Source organism: Taeniopygia guttata, chromosome 13 (assembly GCF_048771995.1).
Source record: "Taeniopygia guttata chromosome 13, bTaeGut7.mat, whole genome shotgun sequence".
Classification (NCBI taxonomy): Eukaryota; Metazoa; Chordata; class Aves; order Passeriformes; family Estrildidae; genus Taeniopygia; species Taeniopygia guttata.
In genome coordinates this window covers 7,808,251-7,826,119 of record NC_133038.1, presented here as the reverse complement: position 1 = coordinate 7,826,119, position 17,869 = coordinate 7,808,251, and the positions used below count along the sequence as shown (strand labels likewise).

The 17,869-nt window shown below is 68.8% G+C and overlaps 2 protein-coding genes across 5 annotated transcripts; one reads left to right on the top strand and one right to left on the bottom strand.

The window, feature by feature from the left end:
* The first annotated feature begins 1,221 nt into the window (after nucleotides 1-1,221).
* PRR7 (proline rich 7, synaptic) lies at nucleotides 1,222-5,720 on the top strand. Of its 3 annotated transcripts, none has more exons than XM_030284327.4 (3): nucleotides 1,226-1,365; nucleotides 4,322-4,970; nucleotides 5,100-5,720. In XM_030284327.4, exons 2-3 carry the CDS (start codon nucleotides 4,667-4,669, stop codon nucleotides 5,486-5,488), a joined length of 693 nt encoding a protein of 230 aa, XP_030140187.1. In that variant the 5' UTR covers nucleotides 1,226-1,365; nucleotides 4,322-4,666; the 3' UTR covers nucleotides 5,489-5,720. The 3 variants fall into 3 exon arrangements, with proteins under 3 accessions (XP_030140185.1, XP_030140187.1, XP_030140186.1); XM_030284326.4 differs by having other exon boundaries at nucleotides 5,073-5,720; XM_030284325.4 differs by having other exon boundaries at nucleotides 1,222-1,365; nucleotides 4,322-5,720.
* Nucleotides 5,721-5,824: 104 nt separating this feature from the next.
* On the bottom strand, nucleotides 5,825-16,838 carry DBN1 (drebrin 1). 2 transcript variants are annotated; one of them, XM_030284319.4, is made up of 15 exons: nucleotides 16,627-16,838; nucleotides 12,465-12,520; nucleotides 12,252-12,364; nucleotides 11,995-12,069; nucleotides 11,773-11,919; nucleotides 11,540-11,617; nucleotides 11,304-11,455; nucleotides 11,115-11,178; nucleotides 10,932-10,991; nucleotides 10,663-10,777; nucleotides 9,411-9,548; nucleotides 8,337-8,468; nucleotides 6,825-7,387; nucleotides 6,645-6,747; nucleotides 5,825-6,562 (listed from the first exon to the last, which is right to left on the bottom strand). In XM_030284319.4, exons 1-15 carry the CDS (start codon nucleotides 16,710-16,712, stop codon nucleotides 6,492-6,494), a joined length of 1,953 nt encoding a protein of 650 aa, XP_030140179.3. In that variant the 5' UTR covers nucleotides 16,713-16,838; the 3' UTR covers nucleotides 5,825-6,491. The 2 variants fall into 2 exon arrangements, with proteins under 2 accessions (XP_030140179.3, XP_030140180.3); XM_030284320.4 differs by lacking the exon at nucleotides 9,411-9,548.
* Between the last annotated feature and the right edge of the window lie 1,031 nt (nucleotides 16,839-17,869).

The following is a 17,869-nucleotide window of genomic DNA, read 5'->3' as shown; positions in this document are numbered from 1 at the left end:
GAGTCAGTGTCAGGGCACGACAGGTATGAGGCCTTGTGCTGTTGGGATGCTTGTGCCTGCTGTGGTCCCCTCTGGGGCATGTCCATGCCCAGCACAGCCCCTCCTGGGGGGAGGGGACCAGGACAGAGTCCTGCTGCCCTCTGATCCCTGTGAATTACTGCTCCAGGGGGGCCACCATGCATGGGAACCTTGGGGCAGCACAGAGTGCTGCTGCTAAGCTCAAGAACAGCCCCTGCAAGGGGGACCCTGCGTGGTGACACGGGGTGAGGGGCACGACGGTCACCACGGGTTGAGCAGTCCAAGGGGGCAGCCTGGTGGGGGACACAGGGTGGGTTTGGGGTCCGGGGCTGGCGGCAGCGGTGCCAGCCTCATGCGCAGCGCGGGGGGGCCGCACGCAGCTGCACTGGGATGAGAATAGCAAGTGTGGCTGGGTAGCCAGGGAACAGTTGCTATGGGAGCGGGCCGAGGAGTTCTCACACTCAGAGGGGGCATCTTGGGGTAAAATCCAGGCATTTTCTGCAGCCCTGGAAGGAAGGAAGGCAGGCGGGGGGATGGGGACTGCTTGGGCATTGCTGTTCCAAACGCGCCAGGCGGGATGCTTGTGCTGCCCTCCTGGCACTGCCTGGGTCATGGCAGCCTGGCACCAAGGTCCTGGGGTCACCAGCGTGTTGGGGTGTCTGTCACATGTTCAGGGTGGCTCTGGGGCAGAGCTGGAGTGTGAGCAGAGCCCTGAGCAGGGCAGGGAAGTGGCTCTGCCTGTTTCTCACCTGCCCAGTGGTGCCCCAGCATTTGGGGGGTGTCTCCTCCTCATCCCTTCCTTGATGGGGGTAGGAGCACACAGGTGAGAGGATGCTGGTGTACATCCAGAGCTGGAGTGGGGGGATCTGGGCCCTACGGCCACAGGCGAGCTGTGGGGTCCTGAGCACACCCGCCGGTGCTGTGGGGCTGTGGCGGCAGCTCTGCACACCATTTTCAGGGGTGAAGGATGCTCTCAGCTGTTGCCTGGGCAACGGCTCCTCCTCCAGCCCACCATGTGGCTCGGGGAGCGCTCCCCCGCCTGCCTCCCCCCGCTGCTGGGGAGAAGGGGAAGGGGAAGGCAGCTCCCGGCCCCCGGCGCTGGCGGGGCCGGAGGCCTGGCTCCCTTCGCCCGCCCTTGCCCTGACCTGACGATGCCCGTGGGCCCCACCGTGCCCCCCGTCCCTGCGGTCCCCATGCCTCAAGGGACCACCCCGGCCCCCCCGCATGGCCGCAGCCCCCTGCCCGCCCTGGATGCTGCTGGGGCACCCCCACAAACACCGAGCCGGCAGTGCCCGACTGCCGTGGCCGCGCTGTGAGGTCGGATCGCAGGAGGCGAGTTCCAGCAAGGTGAGTCGGGGGCAGAGCCGAGGGGACCGGGGGAAACGTGGCCACTGCGGCCCCGCTGCGAGCGCGGTGGTCGGGCTTGGCCGGAGCCGCTGTGCCCAGTGTGGTGGGAGTGCGCTGCCAGCTCCCGGGTCACCCAGGCCATCCCCTGGCCGGGATGGAGGAAATCCTTCCAGCCGGCCCCCGGCAGGACAATGCGCCGTGTGTGCGGGTGCCTGCCAGCCTGCCCACGGGGAGGAAACCATAGCGGGGTCATGGCCTGCGTGGGGCACCCACACCCATCACCCACCCGCATCTGGCGCATTTCCCCCCCAAAAGCGCTCTGCCCCGCTCCTGGCACAGCCCCAGGGACTCTGGAGCCCGAGCTTGGTGCAGTCCGAAGGAGCCAGAGGGGTGTCCCATGGGGGCCACGACCACTGGCCTCATTTACAGCAGTGACAACCACCGGATAGCAGTGGCGAGGGGAGCCCTAGCTCAGGGACAGCTGCCCAGGCCAGGCTGGCGAGGGTTCTGCTTGGGGCTATGGTACCCAAGGCAGTGGGGTGACCCCAGGACACCCAGTTCCATTTTGGCCATTCGCTGGCCCCCTGCCCTGCAGAGCCGCGTGTCTCACTGCAGTGCCCAGGTGGGCTGTGCCAGGCGCTGTTAAGGTCTTGCTGTGGCCCTGTGGTGGCCGTCACCCCGGGGAGCACGCAGTTGTCACCCCTTGAGGAGGCTGGGGGTGGCATTGCAGGAACGGGTGGCAGCACCCCCAGGGCACCTCCAGGGCGAGTGCAGGGCTACCGACCGCGGGAGCCTGTGGCACCACCCCACCGGGCATCGCAGGGCCCTCACCCTACCCGGACCGGGAGCCGCTACCCGGGAATCCACGGCTCCCCCACCCCGTGCGGCTCCCGCGGCCACCCCCGGGGATGCCCTGTCCCTCTCGCCACCGGCATCCCGCCGCCGTTCCCCAGGGGCCGGAGCTGGGGGGATTCCCTCGGCAGTACCGGTGCCCAGCCGGTAGCCCCCGAGAGGCGGCGGGTCCCGGGGCGGGGGGTGCGGGGAGCCCGCGGATCCCTCCCCGAGCCGAGGGCGGGGCGCAGCGGCGGGGCGGGAGCCCGGGCGGGCGGGGCGGCGCGCGGCGGCGGCGCGGGAGCGCTCACCGGAGACAAAGGCAGCGCCGGGAGGCGGCGGCGGCGCCGCGCACCGGGCGCGCACCGGGCCCCCTCCCCCGCCGCGCTATGGAGCCGCCGCCCGCCGCCTGAGCCACGTGCGCCGCCGCCGCCGGTAACGGGAGCCGCGGAGGGAGCGGGCGCGGCGCCTCCGCCTGTTGCGCGGTGCGGGGGCGGCGGGGCCGGGGCGGGGGCGCGCGGGGCCGTCGCCACCGGGGACCGCGGCGGGGGCGCGCGGCGCGTACCGGGACGCGCATCTCCGGTCCGGCCCCGGCGGGCGCGCGCCCCGGGGGAGGAGGAGGATGAGGATGAGGAGGATGAGGAAGGGGTGCCGCGCCCGGCACGGGGAGCGGGGAGGTTCCCCGCCGGGGTGTCACCCTCTCCGCAGAGGCACCGGGTACGGATGCGACGCGGGCAGCGGGGCCCAGGCCGTGGCCGGGGGCAGCGGGGCGGCCCGGGGCTACCGGCGGGGCCCGGCTCGGCGGCCGCTCCGCTCTCCGCCCGGCGTGACTGTCTCCAGCCCGGCCCCGCTCCTCCCCCAGCCCGCACGTCCTCGGCAGCCCCGCTCCCCCCGCACGCCCCAGCTGCGGACGCCCCCGGTCCGCGGCGGCGCCAGCCCGCCCTGCACCGCTTCCCGGTGTTCCCCCGGTCGTCATCCCGGGGCTCGACCCACGGCCCTTCCCGCACGGTACCTCTCCTCCCCGGGGATGCCCAGGCTGCCGGCGCGGAGCCTGTTGCAGCCGATGTGGCGAGCGCTGCCCTAACCGAGCTGGGTTCAGCCAGGGCACCCCTCCCCAAAGACCCAGATCCCGGCGCTGCCTCAGCCCACGCGTTTGTTTGCGTGATGGAGCAGCCCCCGCTGCCCGCCGGAGCGTGGTCAGGGCCCCCGGCTCCTTCCTTCCCCATCCTTTCTTCCTTCCGCTGGGCTCGGCCCTCCGGCCCCGCGGCACCCTCAGCCCCGGTGGCCCTGCCGGGATCCCTTGCCAGCAGCGTGGCCCTGCGCCGCAGGGTGATGGAGCACCCCGCGCCCCTTCGCCCTGCTCCGGGGGAGTGATAATGTCACCGTGATCACCCAGCCTTCGCCTGCCGTCGCTCCAGGCTCACCCTCCTCCCTGCTGCCGAGCCCGTTTTCTCCCACACCGCGATAATGAGAATCCTGACGGGTGCTTACGTGCCTGCCTGCGAGCACCCATGGGTGCTGCTCGCCGCTCACTGAGGAGCAGACCTGCCCCTGGCACACACCTTTGACATTGGATGCTTGGCTGGATGTGACCGAGCTGTCACCCTGCCTAAAGGACGAAGGCGATGGTTCCCATCACCGCCACCCCCGGCTCTGCATTGCTGTGTTGGGGTGCCACCATCCCCAGTGGCTGCCAGGCCAGCGATGGCTTTGGCGCACGTGCTCCTGCAAGCGCCACGTGCGGCAGGGAACCGGCACCTCTGCTCGTCCCTCCTTCTGCCCAGGTCACCCTCCTGTGTGGCAGCACAGGGATGAGCTGCCTGGGCTCAGCAACAACTTAGGGTGGGCAGGAGAAGGGGATCCCACTGGGCACCCCATTATCTTGAAGATGATGCTGTGGCACCACAGCATCCATCTCCCACCCCAGGGTGCCCAGCAGTGCCATGGGCGATTCTAGGGGAGCTGCGCAGGTTTGCATCCCTGGGGGTGATGGTGGGGGGGTGCATGGGGTGCCAGGCACGGTTCCCCCTGGCTGCGGGCGCTGCGGCGCATGTGGAGCGAGTCACCATGGGAACGGGGCGTCCACGTTTCCGTGTCGCTCACGCTCGCGTCTGTCTCGTTGCAGGGCCCCCACCCCGGCGGTCCCCCCCCAGCGATGGGCAGCGGGACCCCGGCAGCCCCGTCCCCCCGCCGCCCGCCCCGCCGGCCCCCCGCCCCACCGCCCGCCCGGCGCACCCAGGCCTGACCCACCCGCTCCAGCCCCCCCCAGCTCCATGGCGAGGACGGACCCCTGACGGCAGGCTCGCCCGCGGGCCAGAGGAGACGGCGCCGGGCACGGCCCGGGGAGATGCCCTCGGCGGCCCTGACAGCATCGGGTCCTCCCTGACCCTTCCGCCGCCCTGAGCATCCCGTCCCCCATCCCGAGGGCAGGGAGAGGCGGGGGCTCTTCCCCCCGGGGCCGGCTGCCAAGATGGTGATGTCCCAGGGCACCTACACCTTCCTCACCTGCTTCGCGGGCTTCTGGCTCATCTGGGGCCTCATCGTGCTGCTGTGCTGCTTCTGCAGCTACCTGCGGCGGCGGGTGAAGCGGCAGCAGGAGGAGCGGCTGCGGGAGCAGAGCCTGCGCGCCTTGGAGATGGAGCCGCTGCACTACGAGGGTTACGGGGGCAGCCCCCCCGGCATCGCCATTCCCCACCGCCTCCGCCTCGAGCCCCACCATCACCACCATCACCCCCACCACATCCCACCCCCCCGGCCCTGGAGCTGCCGGCACGGTAAGGAGCAGGGAGGGGCTCTCGCATCCCCGGAGCACGTACCTCCCCCTGTTTTGGGGGGGATAGGACGCGAGAGCCGGGGCGCAGCGCTGACGGCAGCAGGGGTCCGGGGGGGGCTTTGCCTTGCAGAGTCAGACCTGTCAAAGCCGCCGTGCTATGAGGAGGCGCTGCTGATGGCGGAGCCCCCCCCGCCATACAGCGAGGTGCTGATGGACACGCGGGGGCTCTACCGCAAAATCAACGCCCCTTTCCTGAGCCATGAGCGGCTGGAGAAGCAGGAGCAGCCTCCCAGCTACAAACCCCTTTTCCTGGACGCCGGCTACGGCTCAGCGCTGCACCTGCCCCGCTCAGCCAGCCCCGGCCCTGCCTGCCCGGACCTCTACCTGCAGCAGGAGTGCTCCCCACGCATGTTTCCCAGCTGGACGGACTCGGAGCTCAGCAGCAGGGACACCTACGAGACGGGACCCTGGCACCTCCCGGTCTCCATGCCCCTCTTCGGCAGGACTACCGCTGTCTAACGGCGCCCGGACCTTGCCGTGCACCTGGGGGGGGTGGGGGGGTTTCGGTTGCTCGTGTCACCCCAGGGACACCCGCCCCGGCGCGGGCCATCGCCGCCGGCGCGGAAGGGGCTGGTTCCCCGTCTGGCCCCCGCCGACCCCCCAATGGCCGGGGGCGCTGGGGACCCGGACTCTGCTCTGTTTCTTAAATTTTTTGTTTGTTACAGTTTGAGAATAAAAGTTTGTGGCTCGGGTTTGCCTCCTGGCGGGCTGGCATGGTGGGACCGCCCCCTCCCCAAGGCAGCCGTAGCCCCCCTCCCAGTCCCAGCCCTCCGTGCCGCCCCAGCAGGCTGCAGCCCCCGTGGGAGACGCTTTATTTATTAACAGACATGAGCACACCGCCGGTACAGAACTTGTGCTTTCCAAAAATTTCTGGGGGGAATGGGAGGGAGAGGGGCCAAGCAGGGGCCAAGCAGGGGAGGACAGGGCTCCCAGCAAAGAAGTGGGGAAGGGGTAAAAGCCCCCACATCAGCTCCCTGCCGGGGTTTGGGGGGGGGACGCCGCTGGCTGCAGCCTTGCCTCGGTCGGGTCACTTTATTGCCATATTCATTTATTATTATTATTATTATTATTTCTTTTTTTTTTTTTTTCTTTGAACTCGTGCAAAGTACTGGGGGGGCTCCCGGGGGGGGCACGAAGAGAACGAGGACCCTGTCCCACGGCCGGGCAGGGGATGCGAGCGTGTGTCGTCCCCCCCAAAGGGGCGCTGGGGTATCGGGGTGGGGGGGCTGCTAAGGGAGGGCTGGGGGGCTGACACGGCTCCTACCGACAACTTAAAAAAAGAGAGGAGAAGGGGGGGCTGTAAAAGGTGCCCCGGGGCGGGGCTGCAGAGGGGCGGCCCCCACCTGGAGGCCTCATCCTGCGGGGCCCCAGAGGGGTGAGGGGGGCCCGGCCCCCGGCTGCAGCCCCCTCGTGCCCCGCGCCGGCCGGGGCGGGCTGCCTGTGCCGGCAGCGGGGCCTGGGCTCACAGGGCCCCCCCAAAGCTCTCCTCTTCCTCGGGCAGAGGGTCTGCATCCCAGCACGTGATGTCGATCTCTGGAGGACAGGGAGAGGGGTCAGGATGGCTTGGGGTGTCCCAGAGAGGGACAGACTCCCCCTCCTCACTGTCCTCACTCACCTGGGGGCTTGTTGTAGAAGACGGGCTGGGGGGCTTTGGCCGACAGCTCCTCGGTGGGGGGCACCTCCTCCTCCTGGGACTGGCTGAAGTAGCCCTCGCTGGCCTGGGGGGTGGGGGCAGGTTGTCAGGACCCCCCCAGCCCCCCATCACCCCCTGACCTCTCCCCACAGTGATGCTCACCTGCTCCCCACGACCCGGTGTCCCATCCTTGTGGGCCATCTCCCCATTGGTGATGGGGGGCGTCTCTCGGCCTGGGGTGTCTTCCTGGGGCGTGTGCTGGCAGCCCAGATCCTGGGACTGGGGGTCCCCCTCGCCAGCTGCCTCTTCCTCATCCTCATCCTCCTGCTCCACGTCGCAGAAGGTGGCAGGGGGCTCAGGCAGCTCATCCAGGCTCAGCAGGGCCCCCTCCTCGGGCAGCATGGCCGGGGGTGTCTCGGGGACAGGGGCAGCAGGCAGGGGCCAGGCAGCTGGGGGTGTCACCCCGTCGCTCTGCCACAGGTCGATGAGGCTCTCGGGGTTGGGGGCTTCCCCAGTTTGGGGCTCATCAGCCACGGGTGGCAGGGAGGGCTCGGTGGGCTCCAGGGTGACCAGGTCCCCCAGGGCATCACCCCCCGCTGTCCACACTGGCCTGGGACTGGGCTCGTCCCCAGGGGGCTCGATGGCCTTGTCCTCGGGCCCCGGGAAGGGCCAGTGCTGCTCGGGCGTGGCTGGCCCGGGCTCCTGTGCGCTGGGGCTGGGGGACTCTGAAAGGAGGGGACAGGAGTCAGTGGGGACACAAAACCTCGTCCAGGGCTGGGGATCACCCGGGGACAGGGAAGCAGCTCAGGGGGATTTGGAGTCCTTTGGACTGGGCACAGTACGGGGAATGCTGCAAGGATGGGTGGGCATGGCTGGGCAGGGAGAGGATTGTGACATGCACTGGGGAGTGAGGGGACACAGGGAGGGACTCCCTGGGGAGTGGCAGGGAATGGGAGAGGTGCCCTGGGAAGACGGAGAAGGGAAAGCTGGGATGCACCAGAGGATGCCAAGGGGCCAGTGGGGATGCAGCAGGGACACACGGTGACAGCAGCAGAGCTGGCTGGGGTGCCCTGGGGACGCAGTGGGGCAGAGGGGACAGACAGAGGGATTCAGCAGCTCTGGAAAGGACGCATGGCAGGACGGCGCAGACTGGGCAGCATCGCACTGGGGGACCCAGCAGAGACAGCAGGGCTGCACTGGGGGTGCAGCAGGGAGGGCTGGCATGTACCGAGCTGGGGGAATGCACTGGGGATGGAGGGATGCATGGCGTGGCGTGCAGCAGAGAGAGCAGGAATGCACTGGCATTAGAAAATGCACTGGAAGCAGTAGGGTACAGCCACGACGGCGGGGCTGCAGGCGGGGATGCAGCAGAGACGGCGGGGATGCAGCGGCACGGAGCAGCGGGTACGGCGGGGAATGGGTCAGCATGGATGCACTGAGCCATGCAAGGGCAGCTGGGGGGGCTGCAGCAGAGCCGAGGGGGCTGCAGCAGAGCCGAGGGGGCTGCAGCGGGGATGTGGCAGGCGGGATGTGCCGAGGGACGCAGACGGGACAGCGCGGGTGCACCGAGCCATGCAAGCGCGGCTGGCGGGGCTGCAGCAGAGCCGAGGGGGCTGCAGCGGGGATGCACCCGGCCGCCCTGGGCAGGGGAGGCAGCGCCAGCCCTGCGCCCACCTTTGGGCGTTGCCGGCGGCTGGTCAGCGGGCGCGCGGGTGCCCGGTGGGCCCGGCGGCGTGGCGGCCGGGCTGGGCTCGCAGGGGCTGCAGCCCGCCGCCGAGGCCTTGCGGAAAGCGTCCGACTGGCTGCCTGCGGACAAGGGAGACGGGCTGGCGTGGGGGGCTGCCCACGCTGATGGGGGGAACCAGAACCCCACACCAACCCAGCTGTGGGCTGCCAAGCGCACACCACGGTGCACCCACCACCGCGCCGTTCCCTCCTGGGTGGTGGGGTGGAGGCTTCCGTGGGTGCAGCATGTCCCCTTCAGGTGTCCCCTCCAGCCCCATGAGTTTCAGCCCCCACATCTGCTGGGCGAGGGGACAGGCAGCCCCGTACCTGCCATGGTGCACACTGGTTCTGCCCACGTGTCACTCAGCCATGCCCTGACACAGCTTTTGTGGGCACAGCTCCGTGCCCTGTCAACTGTGCCTGTGGGGGCACTCGGCCCCTGGAACCACCTGGCCCCTTCTGCCCCACTGGCACAGCCCCACACATTCTGGGCACAGCCTTTTCCATCCCACGCTGCTTTGTGGACAGTCTTGCATTCTTGTCCATGGCACAGCTGCTCCATGCCCTTCTGCCCCACTGGCACAGCCTCACGTGATCCTGGGCACAGCCTTTTCCAGGGCAGAGACGTCCCTTTCCCTTCTGCCCCATCAGCACGTGCGTCTGGCACAGCATTTTCCACTCTGCCTGACCCTGCCCCACGGGCACTGTCCTGCATGTTCCAGGGCACAGCTGCCCCATGGGCACAGTTATCCCATCCCACTGTGGGTCATCACCTCCCCAGGCACAGCTCTACCCTGTCCCCATCTGTCCCCCCTGCCCTATGTCCCCCCTCCCAGGGGCACAGGGACCAGCGTGGGGTCAGCCCCAGCCGGGCACGGTCCCCGCCGGGGTGCCCATCCCCCTCGGGGTGCCCGTGCTGCCTCCGCCTCCGCTCCGGTGTGCCGTGGGGCTGGGTGGGCTGTGGGGCAGCTGCCCGCGGCTCGACCCCCGGAGCTGCGCGCCCGGGAGCTCCCAGCTACCTACATGGGAAGAAAGAGGAGAGATTTGGAGTGCGGTGGCAGGAGATATAGGGGAAGGGGGTCCGTGGGGGGGAGGAGGAGGAGGAGGAGGAAGAAGGTGGCCCACTGTCAGCTGTCTTTATGAAAGGACAGTACAGACGACCTGTGAAAGACAGACAGACGGACGGACGGAGAGAGAGAGAGAGCAAAGAGATGGGTCAGTCCCTGCTCAGCGCGGTCATGGCGGGGCTGGAGCACCAGGGCACCGGGATGGGAGCACAGCAGGGTGGAAGGCAGCATGGTGGGAGAATGGCAGGACAAGAGGATGGAAAGGCAGCAGGACAGAAGGACGTGAGGCAGCAGCACTGCCTGGCAGGTGGGGAGAGAGGCCAGGACACGGCCGTGGGAACAGCTACCTGCTCAGCCACAGCACAGCCCCACAGCGGGAATCCGTGGCACAACCCACGGCATGGCCAGAACACACAGCCCACAGCACGACCCACGGCACAGCCCCACAGCGCTGCCCCGAGGCACAGCCCCACGGCACAACCCCACAGCACATCCCCACGGCACAGCCCATGGCACAACCCATGGCACATCACACAAGAACACACGTCACAGGCTCCCTCCCAGCACAGCCCACGGTACAGCCCCCCAGCACAGCACCATGACACAACCCCATGGCTGGAGGCACCCACCAGGACACACAGTCCTTCTCTAGATTCACAAACAGCACCGGACCCCAGACCGTGGGGCAGCCCAGCTTCTCCATGGGGCACTCCTTGCCAGCTGGCAGCACGCTGAGTGCCCCACATGTGCATCTCCTGCCCCTTTTAGCTGTCACCATGGGATGTATTCCCAAGCCATCCCTGTTGCCCACCCATACACACCGACCACGCTTCCACCTTGGCTGCGGGCCCAGTGCTACGACAGGTGAGTAGACAACACCCAGCAGGGAGCAAGGTGAGCCCCATTTTGCTGAAGACAACCTGACATTCAGCCCCTGACAAGCTGCCCCAGCTGCAGGGGCCACGGGAGGTGCAGTGGCAGTGGCGGTGATGGTGGCAGTGATGGTGGCACAGCAGAGCAGGATGTCCCCTGCCATCCTCATACCCTCGGCACGCAGAACCACAGTGCCAGTGATGGCAGAGGATACAGCCCTTCCCAACATCACATCCCTGGTCTTTCCACATCCCCCTGCAATCCTTTGAGCTGTGACACTGCACTCACCTGTGCCTGGTCTCCTGGTACCCACCCCAGCCCCCGCAGCCCCTCACCTGTCCTGTGGCTGCCCGGTGAGACAGCATCACTGCTGCCTGATGCCACCCGCTCCTGCTGCTTGAAGAAGTCCCGGGGGTTGTCAGGCCGCTGAGCGATGATGGCAGCGGCCTCCTGTGGGGACGGAGGAGGCTGAGCCCCACTGCCCCGGTGGCGTGGGGCTGTGGGACCACTCTCCACACATCCCACAGCTTCATTCCCATCTAGCTGTGGGCACTGCTGGATGGGGAGTGAGGACCAGCACTGGCACAGCCATCACCACACTCACCTCCACCTCTGACTCCGATTTCCTAAACTGCTGCCTGTCGTCTTCCTCCTGCTGGTCCCCCTGGGAAGAGACACAGCATCACCCCCCAGCCCTGGGCACCCAGGTGGGGAAAGCCCTTCCCTGGGGTAATGCCAGTGGCAGCCCTGGCTCCAATCCTGGCAGCAGTCCTGCCGTGGCACTCACAAAGATGGACTGCTCCTTCAGGCGCTGCCGGGCCTCCTCCGCCTCCAAGCTCTGCTGCTTCCTCCTGCAATGGGGAAACGGGAGAGGCACTGGGCATCGGCTCCTGCCCCAACCCTGCCGGTGAGGGACACCCGTGTGCCCACCCAGGCACTCGCAGCCATCCCCCATCCCACCCAAGCCCAGCCGTGCCTGTGCTCCTCGATCTGCTCCTCGCGCTCCCGGTAGCGCCGCTCCCGCTCCTCCTGCTCCAGCCGCTCCTGCTCCATCCGCTCCTGCTCGAACCGCAGCCGGGCGTCCAGGGCCTTTTTCCTCTCCTCCTCCTTACGCAATTCCTCCTCTTTCTGGTGGGGGGGATCAATGAGGGGGCTGCCCATCCACCAGCCAGCAGCTCACCCCGCTCCCTGGGGTGTCCCTCCGTAACCCACCTTTGCCTGTTCCCAGAACTGCTCCCGGTTGAGCCGCTTCATCTCCACGGTGGCATCGGTTTTCTGGTAAGTGGTGCCCTGGGACGGAGGAAAGGTGGGGGTGGAGGGGCTGGGATCAGCGAGGGGTGCAACAGTGAGGGGTACAGGGGTGAGGGCTGTGGCACACAGGAGCCCTGGGCAAGAGGGACGCCCCAGTCCCGGCAGCATCACCAGCGCTGCCATGGGGACATTACCACGGGCTCGGCGTTCTCGTCCTCGCGCAGCCGCAGGCGGTGCAGCACTGGGCTGGAGACACGGGCCAGCCCGTTGGAGAGCCGCTGCCCGATGGCCCCGGGGTCAATGTCCTCCACGCTGCTGGCATTGACAATGACATCGACACCCTGGGGGGACGCAAGCAGCCATCAGGGTTCAGGATGCCCTGGCAGCATCTTCTCCCCCCTCCCAGCGTCACCCACCTGGAAGAACTCGGCAATCTTGGCTACGTGGCTGGCACAGGCGCATTTGCGGGCGTCCGGCACGTCCTCACCCACCTGTGGCAGCCAGGGAGGGACTGAGCTGAGAGAGGCAGCGGGGTGACCCCCACCCCACTGACCTCAGCAGGGCAGCAGGACTGTGGGGCACCCACAGCCCCTGGCCACTGCCAGCTCCCTCACACCCAGCCACATCCCTGTGGGCACAGCACAGCCCCCCTCAGCATGGCCCCCAGACTCACCCAGTTGACGAGGACATATTTGGGGAGCACGGCCTGGGGGTCCTTGACGCTGCAGAAGCCATACATCACCTTCTGAATCTCAAAGTGGCCGGAAAGCTCCAGCAAACCTCCACCTGGCACAGCACCATCAGCCCATGTGCACCCAGCACCAGGAATTGGTGACAGGGAAAACACCGGCACAGGCAAGCTGGCAGAGGGGACAGAGGACCTTACCTCCTGATGCTGCCAGCTTCAGGTCGTCAGAGCCATCCTCATACGTGTAGAGGGCCCTGGGGAGACACCATGGGTGAGACAAAGCCAGGAGGAGTGTGGGGCAGCCCCCAGCCTCCCCATCCTGCTTACACTGAGGTCAGGGCATGTCCTGGGGTCTGGCTGCTTGTCCCACAACAACCCCTTGTCCATCAACAGCACCAGGAGCCAGACTGCCAGGCAAGGCAGACAGGATGTGGGGCAGGGCCTATTCCCCAAACCTTGGTGGCAGCTGTGGGGAAGGGTCCCAAGTTTGGGGACAGTCACTTAGGCACAGGGACTCGCCGACTGCCATGCTGCAAGCCAACACAGTGTCACAGCAACTTGCTCACCCATCCCTGTCCCCTCACGACCCTTCCAGCTACTGACCAGGTTTGGGGACAACCCTGTGCCCCAGTAAGGACCTGGGTCCACTCACGTGCCCGGCTACGTGAGCCACCAGCCCAGCAGGCACCAGGCTGGGGGAGGACGCCGGAGCACCAGCAGCAGCAAATCAATGAGCCGCCAGAGTGTGATGGGGCCGTCATGGAGACCGTTCCTTGGAAACCATTCCCAGCTGATGGGAAACCCCCTGTCGCTCCCACCGTGCCCTGCCCAGCCCCTCTGGGGGCTCCACGGGGACCCCCACCAGCCAGCACCTCCCCAGAGGCACACAGCCAGCGATGGAGGGGGGACCACGCATGCCAAATCGGTCCAGGGCGGGTGGGCGAGGGGATGGATGTCGCTAGGCAACCAGCATCCTCCATCACCATGGCAACCCCCCCATCCCAGCTGGGATGCAGCTCGCCCCGATGACGAGGTGATTAGTGGAGGGGAGCGGGGGAGGCAGGCAGGCAGTGGGACCTGCGGGGCCTGGCAGGCACCCAAACCTGCCTGCCACCGTCACGCGCTGCACCCGGAAAGCCAAGGCCGCCCGTGCTGGATCCCCCACGTCCCCGCTCCGCCGCGGGTGGGCGGCTCTGCCCATCAGCATTCGGCTGGTGGTGCCCGCACGGCGCTTCTCAGAGCCCTAAAATCCCCCCTGTGCCGAGCTAAGCCGTCCTGGCTCGAGCCCGCAGCTCCAATCCACAGCCTGGGGAACACGAATTGAGGGTCCCTGCGGGCAGAGCCACCCCCAAAACAGAGCTGAAAAGCAAGGGGAAGGCAGGCAGGTGCCTAAGAGGGGAGGGCCTCCCTCTGCCTCCAGCACCCGAGCCCCCCGAGTCCCTGGCAGGGAGCCGCAGATAATTGCACCAACGAGATTGACTTTAATCCGCACATCCCGATCCCGCTAATCGGCCGCCCCAGCCGGCGCCAGCTTCCAGGCCTGCAACAGCTGCAAAGTGCCGTCTGTGACAGGGAAGGGTGGCAAATGCAGCCCCTGAGCCCCCAGGAACGGGGGAGGAATGGCAGCAGTTTGGGGGAGCGCAGGGCAGCGAGCTGGAAGCTGGCAGGGTGGGATGCAGCTGGCAGCAGACAGGAGAAAAGAAGTAGGGCAGAGCTACAGCATCACTGCCTGGGGAGCCCTGTGGGTGCTGGGGGCACCCACTGCCTGCTTTTCTTCCCCAGAACCCTGCCATGCTGGGTGGGCACAAGGCTGCTGCCTGCACCCGGGGGTGCTCCCAGGGCAGACGGGGCTTGCTGTGCACACAGCTCAGCAGCACAGCCTGACTCCATGCCAGGATGGAGGTTTCCATTCCAGGAGCCAGAGAAGCCGTGCTGGGGCCAGTAGCATCCTGAAGGGTGCCCCCAGGACCCCATAGCCCAACAGCACCACCACAACCCCTGGCAGTGGGGACCAGCTGTGTCACAGTGGGTGCTGTCAGCATCACACATTGATTACCCCACTTCCACAGCTTCAATCCCTCCACCCAACCCATAGAGCCCTTTCCCACCCCCGGGCTCCAGGTATGTGGGTCACCCGTGGGTGGAGATGCCCTGTGCAGCCCGGAGGGGGGGCTCCCCACAGCCGGGGGTCTCCACTGAGGATCCCTCCTCACCCCAAGCAAAGGGACCGCAGCCCCGCTGCCCTCGCATGGCCCCGCTGCTCACCGGGGCAGGCAGAGCAGCATCCCCGGGTGCCAGAACGGGGCTCCCGCGGCAGCCCACCCCCCATGCCACGGCCAGGGAGGGGTCACATCGCCCCAGCCTCCCGCCCCAGCCCCGGCACATGTGTTTCCAATGTGGCTGGGAGCTCCAGGGAGTCGGCGTGCTCAGAAAGCAGCACCAAATTCCTTTCCGATCGAGTAATGGGCCCCAGCAGCCTTCGCGGGGCCGGGCAGGGGGAGGGGATGCTCGGACCCTTCAGGACCGGGCTGGAGCAGGGGAAATCCCAGACTAAACAGAGGGATCCCGGCCGGGCATGAGCGTGGCATTCCGCGGTAGCGGCCCAGGGCCAGGCTCTAGCACAGTGTCCTCCCGGGCAGCTCCTTGGCTCAGCCAGTCTGGGCCCTCCTCCCCGCGGGACTGTCCCCATCACCTTGCCCGATGCAGCCCCACCAGCATCACCCCTCATCCAGCACCTCTGGAGCGGGCCCTGCAGAGGGGATGATGTTCCCACAGGCACTGAGTGCCAGGAGCTCCGGTGACAATGGGATGGGGTGGCTGGGGACGATGGAGCGGCTGGGGACGATGGACCAAAGTCAGCCCCGCGGATGGGGATGCCAGGCGATCACCGCCTGGCCGGGATCAGCGTTGGAGGTGTTTGTGGGGGAGCCGCCACCGGCCCCCTCGCCTTCCCGGGAAGCGATTCTGCTTCTCTCAGCAGCTTTGGCAGGGACGGCTCCTTTGCAGCGGCTGCCGGGAAGCGAGATGTACCCAGGGCTGACAGCTGCCGCCTGGCCGGCAACACACACGGCGCTTGCCCACAGCACCCCTGGGCTGACCGCGGGACTGTGGGGCCCTCCGGAGACCCCCGGGGACTGGGGGGACTGGACCTGCCCAGGCCCACACAGCCCTGTCCTGAGAGTAAGGACCTGCATAGGGACAGACGTCTGACGGGCTGGGCTGTGGGTGCAGCCCAGCTGGGAGGTGGGAGTCCCCGGATGGGCGGTGGGTGTATCCCGGAGGGGCGGTGAATGCCCCTGGCTGGGTGGTGGGTGCACAGTAGCTCCCCTCCGTCCGCCCCCCACCAAAAGCATCATGCACAGCATGCACCCAGCGCTCCACACTGCCCAGCGAGATGCGCCCCAGCGAGCCGGCAGCGCTCGCACCCAGCCTGCCGGAGGCACCCTGGAGGGCAGGGAGGGAGGGGATGGCGGGGCGGATGGCCCCAGCCAGCCTCCCGGCACCCGGCTGGGCTGGGAGATGCGGGTGGGCTGGCAGTGGGTGATGCTCCCTGCAGCGGGCCTGGGTCCAGCCGGCCTCGACACCCGGTGCCCCGCACCGGGGCGCGGGCAGCGCGACAAGCCGGGGGTCCCAGCGGAGAGAGCCGCTCCCCTCCCCGACTCAACAGCAACCCCAGCCCGGCGGGGCAACCTCGGGCCGACACACTGCGACCCACCAAGGATGCGGCAGCCCAGGAGCTTGGGGGAGCCTGAGGGTAGCGGGAGCGGCGGGAGATGCTCGGTGCCCCCGCGGCTTCAGGCCTCTCTCCGCCGGGCAGCGGGACCGCCCGCTGCCGGGATACCGGTGAAGCCGGTCGGGAGCAGGACCGGTCGGGAGCGGGGCCGGGCTGCGGGCGCCCCGATCCCCTCCCCATCCCCCGTTGCCCGGGCGCCCCTGCCCGCGGCTCCGGCTCCAGACAATGGCGAGGAACCGGTGCCGGGCCCAGCACCGGGGAGCCCCACGGGGCCCTCCCCGCCGTGCGCGAATTCCCCCGCTCCCCGCTCTCGCTGCCCGGCTGGGGGTCGGACCGGGCCGTGCCGGGGACTCCCGGGGCCGGCGGGTCCCGGCGCTCGCACGTGCCGGCCCGGCGCAGACAAAGCGGGGACCGCGCCCCGGCCCGGTGCGGCGGGCAGGTGCGGACACCGGGGGCGGCGAACCGGGCACACCCCCCGCCGCCCCGCCCGCCTTTGTGTGCCGGGGCTCGCGGGGACGGCGGGGGGCGCAGCTCGGGGCGCGGCCGGTGTTACCGGGCGGCTCCGTGCACAAAGGGCGGCGGCGGCGGCGGGGACAAAGGGGCGGCGGCGGCGGCGGGCGCGCTCACCAGTCGGTGGGGCTGTCCTCGCCGATCACGTCCTGGTAGGAGGCGAGCAGCTCCAGGCGGTGCGCCGCGAAGCCGACGCCAGCCATGGCGGGGCCGGGATGCTGCCGGGGGACCGGAGGGACCGGCCGCCTGCCCGCCTCCGAGACACTGCCGCAGCGGCCGGGCGGAGGGGCGAGCGGCGGGGAGGCTCCGCCCGCCGCCGCGCCCGGTCCTAGCGCCGCGAACGGCGGCCCCCCTCCCCTCCCCTCCGCCCCCCCGCCCGGCCCCCGCCCCCGCCGCGCCCCCGGGGCGCCCCCGGGGCACCCCACCGGCCGCGCCGCCCGGCCCCGAGCCGGGACCCCGGGGGTGCGGGAGCATCACCCCCGCCCCGGGCCGCCCCCGCACGCAGCTCGCCCCCGGGATCCCGCAGCCTGGGCTCTGCTCTGCCCCCGCAGCACCGCGCTCCGGGCCGGCCCCAGCCCCAGGGACGCTGAACCCCGGCTCAGCTCCTCCTGGGAACCTGCACGCCGGGTGATTTCGCATTTCGGGCTCTCCTCCGCCCTGGGGACGCATCCTGTGCTGCCCCTCCCGGGAACTTGCACTCTGGAGACCTCTCCTGCTGGGTGGTCCCTTTCCATTCCCATATTCTCCCCTGCCCCACGTCCTCTACACCCAGGGATGTGGCACACGTGGCTTCCCGTGCCCTCCGCTGCCCCACGCCGAGCCCCCGTGTCCAAGGTTTCCTCTCCAAGGACACGGCACCGTCGGCTTTGCCCTACACACCCAGCAGTGCCCTCACTGCCCGCACAAGGGGTCACTGGACACGGCCTTTTTGGGGGCGTCTTTGATGCCCATCTGCTCCTCTAGCCCCACCACTGCCAAGCCCCCGGTCCTTTCAGAACCTCGCTAGCACCTTTTCCAGGAGGTTTTGCCTCTGTGTGAACCCACAGCTGGTTTTGCACTGACCCTCGCAGGGCTCTGAAGGGGCTGCCAGCCAGGTCTTAATGCTCCTGCCAGGACAGGCAGCGATTCCTGTCCCTGGCGCTGCCCCCAGCCTGGAGGGGTCTCTGCCAGAGCAGCAATGGAGAGCGCGTAGGGCCTGATTCCTGCGGGATGGGGATGCTGGTGGAGTGGCCCGTCGCAAGACAAGCCCTTCAGGCAGCCCGTGGGACATGGGGACATGAGGGACATGGGACAGGGTGCCGAGGGTCCCGGCGGTGCCGCCCGCCCTCCTCACACCAGCATTTCCGAGCGAGGCCAGAGC